Below are 6,980 nucleotides of genomic sequence, written 5' to 3' on the forward strand. Positions count from 1 at the left end.
TTATGCTTCACAAATTGATATGGGTTATTGGGAAAGATTGCTTTAAAATGCGATGTCTTTCACCTTCCACCTTTCTTTCACCTGTTGGTCAACCTTGTATAAAAAGCAGTCGCCTAAATAATATTTCAATGGCATTATTCAGTAGGCTGACCAACATTATCTCGGCATAGTTCAAGCAAAAGTAGAAAGTCCAGCATAGCCTAATGACTGTGGTTAGTTAGCATGGGAAAGGTACCGTTTAGTTATCCATGGCCATTTATAGCCCTTAATTGCGCGCCTATTTTGTGACCCTGAGTTCAGCGGGCCAATTCCTGTGTGTAGACCCAAATCCTGATGAACAAAGGTGGAATGTGATGCCCCTTTTCCGCAGACAAGCTACTAAACGTTTCCCATCAATTTCATGGGAAAGTTCAAGCCATAGGAAACGCTTAAGCGCTTCAATTGAATATTGACTGCGTATTGAACCTATTAGTTGCCTACATCACATACTATATTGGTGCAGTGAGAGGAAAATGCAGGCGAAAAAAGCATTTCACAGCAATACAAAAGTGTTTTCTATTTCAGAAAAATAAATGTATAATATGCATAACAGTGTTCAAGGTGTGGAATATCACAATATAATACGGGCTAAAACGGGTTCTTTAGGACCCAGTTGATCCTTGTGATTGTGGCCGATATTTTCCACGTTGTGAGGGGAGGGGGTGGCCCGGGGGGGGGGGGCTGTCAATCATAGTGAAAGTGGCCGTGGTGGGCAGGCCCCTCTGACACTTTGTACCGTCGGAGGGGGATATTTAACTTGGGATTGAGCACCGCTCGCAACAGACACACTCACACACAGTGTGCCTAAGCAAAGAAACGCTCCAGCGCCAAGTCTCTCAGACTCCTGAAGTAGGAGCGACTCAGTAGGAGCTTCTGTACCAGCTATCAAAGGAGTAGAAACGCTCCCCCAGGAATTGACGCTTACTCCGACCGGGCAAAAAGGCTCCAGCTTTGGGACTGTCTCGTCATGCAGCGACGGTGGGACCTGGAGCTTTTCTGAGAGGATTCAGCAATGTCACAGTGAAACGGACTCCAAACCAAACAACTTTCACTGGCTTGGTGCAGTTTGCATTTGATATGCATATAGCGTGTAGTTTGTTGTAAATCCGTTTATCAGCGTTTGTTTTTTTTATCACATGCACAGCCGAGCGTCCTCGGGGAATGTTATAGTCTAAGATTTTTTATGGAAAAAGCTGCTGTATGAATTGGAACGTCTTCTGGAAAGATAAATGGCTGTTATTTCATAGGTTTTGATTGCATCCAGTGGCGCCGCATTTTATTATTCAGTCGAAGGACTAAGCTGCTAAAGTGTTGGACATTATCAGTGAGGTGCCCAAATACACGGCTGGAATACCACACGGGGACTGAATAGACGTTGCCCCAGTCCATGGATTGTGCGCCCTGGGACCTTGTCAAACCTGAGAGCGTCAGGCCACGTTGAGAGAAGCCACGTTTATAAAAGCCGTGCGTAAAAATAACATTGGCCAAGGCAGCCCTCATTGCCGGGCCCGTGACATTTAAAACTTGGTGAAGTACTCTTTTTGTGCGCCCTTCTCTCTCGGGGCGCTCCGGATCTATTCTGTCTCTTTAGAAAACACTTCATTCCATGCAGCTCTCGCCTCGGCCACTGTCATCCAGTGTAGACAATTTGTCGTGGCTTCGAGTCCCCGGGGTAACCATGACAACCGCAAGAAACCCAAAGTGAATCTAAGGGAGCGGGGTGAGGCCAGAGAGAGCGTGAATAGAGTTTTCCCCATTTTGTTTTGTGCTGTTTTTGTTTAGACTAAACTCTTTTTTTTTGCAAAGCAGAGGCGCCCCTTTGCGCTGCAGGGTTGCATCAGCGGGCAAATTGCAAAGTTGAAGGAGCCCTAAAAAGCAAAGCACTCCGCTCCATGTCATTCAAACCCGACGTGGTCTATTAAAAGTATCGTCTTGCTGGTGGCTGTACTTCTACTATTTATGAAGCCCCGGGCTAGTCACTTCATAGAGCACAGTAGCCGGGAAAAGAACTGAATATTATTCACGCGAGAAGAGCCGGTGCGTAAAACAAGAGGAAATATGGGCTTCTCACAAACGCTCCTCATTTACGTGCTGGTGTCCGTTCACCTCGGAGTTTCCCAGCATTACCTTCGCCTCCGTCCGTCGCCCAGTGACCACCTCCCCGTGCCCGACCTGAAGGAGGACCCCGACCCGGAGTACGACCCCCGGGAGCAGGACTTGGCCGAGAGGACTCTGCGGAAAAAGCTCGGCAGTAACTTTGACGCCAACTTCATGTCCATCAGCTCGCCCATGCTGGTGAACCTCTCCTTGCAAGACACCCAGGTGAAGCCGCCGGGGCCCATGCCTAACGAGATTAAAAAGCTGGACCTCACAGTGACCCCCTATGGGAAGCCGGTAAAAGTGGGCAAGAAAGCCCGCAGGAAATTTCTGCAGTGGCTGTGGACCTACACGCACTGCCCGGTGGTGTATACCTGGAAGGATTTGGGCGTGAGGTTCTGGCCACGGTACATCAAGGAGGGCAACTGTTTCAATGAGCGCTCTTGTTCCTTCCCAGAGGGGATGTTTTGCAAACCCGTCAAGTCAATCACCAAGACTTTCCTACGGTGGTATTGTCAAGGGTTTCTAAGACAGAAATATTGTACGTGGATATCGGTGCAATACCCAATCATCTCAGAGTGCAAGTGTTCGTGCTGATTTTCTCTATGGAAGTAGTGGGGGTCGAGGGGGGGAGTGGACTGGAAATACGGTTTCTATTGCACTGTTAACTCTCTACAGAGGTGGGCACCATAGCGAATCTATTTTTTTATATAGCATTTTAAGTGAAATACCAACATTGTACATATTTAAGAAAAATGCAGCTATTTTTTCTAATTGAACCAGGACCATATTTTATTCTCAACCCTGAAACGTTGTTTTTAGGGGGAACATAAGCACTTCATAAGGAAGAGCTTTTTTTTTTTTTTATGAGACGTTGAAGATGGAATGCATACACTTCTCCAAGAGGTGAACTTTTTTTTTCAACTGAACATTGATGCTGACTGTTACTTCACTGCAATGCTGCCTAGAGTTTTTGTATGATATTAATATCAATAATAATTAAATTGAAAAAAAGTTGAGGATAAAGATATATATAAAGGCGTGAACTCAGCTTTTTTTTTGGAATACATAGTATTGTAGAAATAAACAAATCTGTACGTTTTATTTATTATTTTAACGATTGTGAGTATAGAGCATAAGGAAAGAGAATAGCAGAGTATACCAGAAAAAAATATGGGAGATGTCTACTTGAATATTTCTAAAAATAAAAAATAAAAAAGTAAAACATATCAGTGTACATGTTATGGTTACACGTTTTAGCAATAAAGTCTATCTTTTCAACATGTATTAGTGTCAAGCCATGTTGCTTATAACGAGTGTCTATATCCATGGCCCCAGGGGGCGTGTACACTGTAAAAAAAAATGTCCATCTGAACAAATCATGCAGTCTCATTCAGTCTCATTTTTGTTTTTCCTCAAGAATGATTTAAAAATCTGCTAATGGGGTGAGATAGTTTCACTTGTTTCCAATGCTGTTACACTTGTTTCAAGAATTTTGTAGAAAAAGTGACCATATCTCGAAATAAGGGAGTGTCAACATAATATCACTTGATTCAACAAAATTCTGGAAATAAGTTTATTTGCATGGGGAAACAACTGAAATTACATTGCACGTTTTATGAAAAATAAGATTTGAATGTAAGATTGAATGGCATGTTAAGGTGGATATTTTTTTTGCAGTGTAGACGGTCTGTCCCCGAAGTGGAGTGGAGTTACTAACTGCACAGTAAGTCCAAGCTGCAGTGGCTCTGGGTGGACTGCCTGACGCTCCACGCCGTCACAGTGATTTTAGAAAGGGCTGATTTACTACGTTGTGTAATGCGCAACACATACCTCAAGCGCCTCCACAGAACTGGCATTCATTTGTTTCAGCCAGAGGAGAGGAGAGGCCACGCATATTCATCTCTCCTGCCTACGCACGCGCTCATTTCTCGGCTCCAAGGTGTTAACATAATGGGTAAAATATGATTCAGACATTTCAAACAGTGTCAGATGATGAAATGGCGAGCGTATACGCGCAAGCCAGGGGCGTCTGGGGTCTGTGCTTCGCTCTGGAAGCTCCACACAAGTTCCACTGAGGTATTTGTATAGAGGTGGACTGGAGCAGACCGGCGCCTATTCAAGTCTGACCGCCCTGGAGAGAAAAAAAACAAAGCCCATAAAACAATGGTCAACTGTTTTTGACGTTAGCAGACTATTAATTGGAGAGCGGGGGTATGCTGTCTGCGAGTTAAAGAGATATGGCCAATTAAGCGCGCTGGAGACATGCAGGGAAATTAAGTCCTATGAAATCAAAGCGAGGAGTCATTTACTCTAAGTAGGGGTTTTATAGTGTTTATATTATTCTTTAAATACAATCAACGACTTAAACAGAGCCATGACTAAATGTCTCAAAGCTAAAAGCAGCTTGTGGAGTATTTCCACTGAGCGCATCTTGTGTGCGTTAAAGTGATTTGTGTTTTTGCGGCGAGAGTTGGATTTGACACTTGCCGCCCGGTTATTGTGACAGATCCACTGAGGGGATTTGGTAAGGAGAGGAGGAGAGCGGCAGTATGCCAGCGGAGGAGGAGGAGGAGGAAGAGGAGAAGGAGGAGGAGGGGGAGGAGGGGGGGCTGCTTTCCTTACTGTCAGCTTCTTTCTTGATGATGTCTCGGGGTTTTTAGAAACTGCGTCTCTGACTCGACGGCGCCACTCAGCCGCCCCCTCTCGACTGCGCAGAATGAGGCACTTTGGGAAACAGTAACCCTTTCAGGCTCTGCCCGGAGAGTATTTTAGAAGCGTGTGAAAGGCAATACGCCGCCCTGGCTCCAGCCAGTTAGGTGCGCACCTTTTAGAAACAGACCCAGCCAGCCAGTCAGATCAGTGGTTCTCAAAGTGGGGTCCGGGGACCCTCCACGGGTCCTTGAGGGCATTCCAGGGGGTCCCCAGCAAAATGAGGAACAGTTTACTTTCAGTAGCCTAATATAATTTATTAATTAGAAATGATCACATTTAGAGAATGTACACGTATGACTTCTTCAATCACAGTTTTCACTCTTACCACTGTTATCTCCTCACGTACAATGTCAGATATTAAATCAACACCGAAACTCTCATCAGAAGAGACAACATCATACGGGGTCAGTGGCTTAATCTGTGTCTTTTTGCGTTTCCTTTACATGAAAACGTTTGAGAACACCCGAGTTAGATGGTTTCGGGGTTGTTATTTTATATTTCTCTCCATCATGAATTGCGTTCTAATTTGATCTGATCTGATCTGATTTTTATTGATCCGTAGTGTTTTCCGGCTCCGAAATTGCTCCAAATCCAGCTCCAGTTACTGGTCCATTAACTGTAAACTAAATTAAGCCACAGGTTACAGATAGACTATCAAATACAGAGTTAATATAAAAGCTGGAATCCGAGCGTCTGATGTAAGTGCGTGATGTGTGGTTTGTTTCTCACACCCAGTGAAATGCGACTAATGAATCCAATCCTTGCAGTCAAATGGGTGACTGTGCGAGACGCTCATTCCTGTCGACAAGTTATGGAAACTTGCCTTGTTGCCTCTATCACTACAGCAATCTGCTACGCTTTCATTTATCAAAATTAAGAAAATGCAGTTCAGATGACAAAAAAAAAAATCCTCTTGGCCACAGATTGTCCTTTGATCGACATGTTATGTTGGGGAAAATAATACTAAAAAAAAAACTCTCGCCATCAACACCACCGTCATAGCGCCACATGTTGACACGTCAATGAGCAGACCCAGAGCAGCCAGCACATATTGCTGCATTCATAAACTGTCCATAAACATGTCAGGACAGTCCGGCCTTTACATCGTCATTACGCATGCATGTTTTAATTGTCTGTCACAGTCCGTTTCTCTATTCATCATCACAGACTACTGGCATCCCACTTCCTGACAAAGTACAATAACCCAATATTGGAAAGGGATATACCTGGCTCTTATCCTGTGGGTGGTTAATATGGCAGTTTCATGTTTACTCCCTTGGGCGGATGTAAGATAATTCACGTATTTACCGCTATGGAGAATTGAATAATAGCAGCCTGGAGACGATTACTATGGGAGTGATGGGGGGGGGGGGGGGGGGGGGGGAGGGGTGGTAAGGAGGGGGATTGAGCTGACACTAAGTGGTGAAGATGATGAGGCTCTGTCTCCTGACGAGAGTCAATTATTATGATGAATTATGGTCCAGTTGGGAATGATTGAGGTGCCTGGGTTGGTGGGTGGGTGGGGAGGGGGTTGGGGGGGGGGGGTTGCGGTGACCCTCATTCATGCAGATATGCAGGTTGCACTCACGCGCATGCACCCCTACCTGCGTGGACACGTGCATGGGCGAGCCCAAGTGTAAGTGTGTGCGTATGAGCGTGCATGTACACACACACACACATACACACACACACACACATACACACACACACATCTCTGGCGTGTGTCTAGTGGGCTGAGAGACAGACAGAGACGGAGACAAGGGTCTGTGGCTGTAACTAAGGCCCAAACCCCATGGTTGTAAAAGGCAGTGAGTCAGCACTGCTGAGGTTATTGATGATGACAGGGTATTAGATGGAGCGCTGAGGGGAGGGAGGGGACACACACACACACACTCACACACACACACACACACACACACACACACACACACACAGAGTCACCGGAGATGATACCCAGCATTCCCTCAGACCACCAACCCCAGCTTGTGGTGTCTGGAGGCGTGTGTGTGTGTGTATGCTTATGTGCATGTTGTATAAGAAGCATGAGATGTGTGTTACTAACTGAGTGTGCATCCATTTGTGAGTGTGTGTGTGTGTGTTGGGAGTGGAGGGGGGTGTGGGACTCTGTG

At 45.5% G+C, this 6,980-nt stretch overlaps 1 protein-coding gene across 1 annotated transcript; it reads left to right on the forward strand.

Annotated features, from left to right (window-relative positions):
• Positions 1-888: 888 nt before the first annotated feature.
• nog2 (noggin 2) lies at positions 889-3,421 on the forward strand. Its single transcript, XM_071539981.1, has one exon. It carries the CDS (start codon positions 2,098-2,100, stop codon positions 2,731-2,733), a length of 636 nt encoding a protein of 211 aa, XP_071396082.1. The 5' UTR covers positions 889-2,097; the 3' UTR covers positions 2,734-3,421.
• The last annotated feature ends 3,559 nt before the right edge of the window (positions 3,422-6,980 follow it).

This window comes from Centroberyx affinis, unplaced genomic scaffold, assembly GCF_046629955.1.
Source record: "Centroberyx affinis isolate AG114_WGS23_722 - 3 ecotype Tasmania unplaced genomic scaffold, CSIRO-AGI_Caff_v1 ptg003541l_1, whole genome shotgun sequence".
In the NCBI taxonomy this organism is placed as follows: domain Eukaryota; kingdom Metazoa; phylum Chordata; class Actinopteri; order Beryciformes; family Berycidae; genus Centroberyx; species Centroberyx affinis.

What these genes read in the sequence shown, in the direction of transcription:
- nog2 (XM_071539981.1), top strand. Translation starts at nt 2,098, where the DNA reads ATGGGCTTCTCACAAACGCTCCTCATTTACGTGCTGGTGTCCGTTCAC.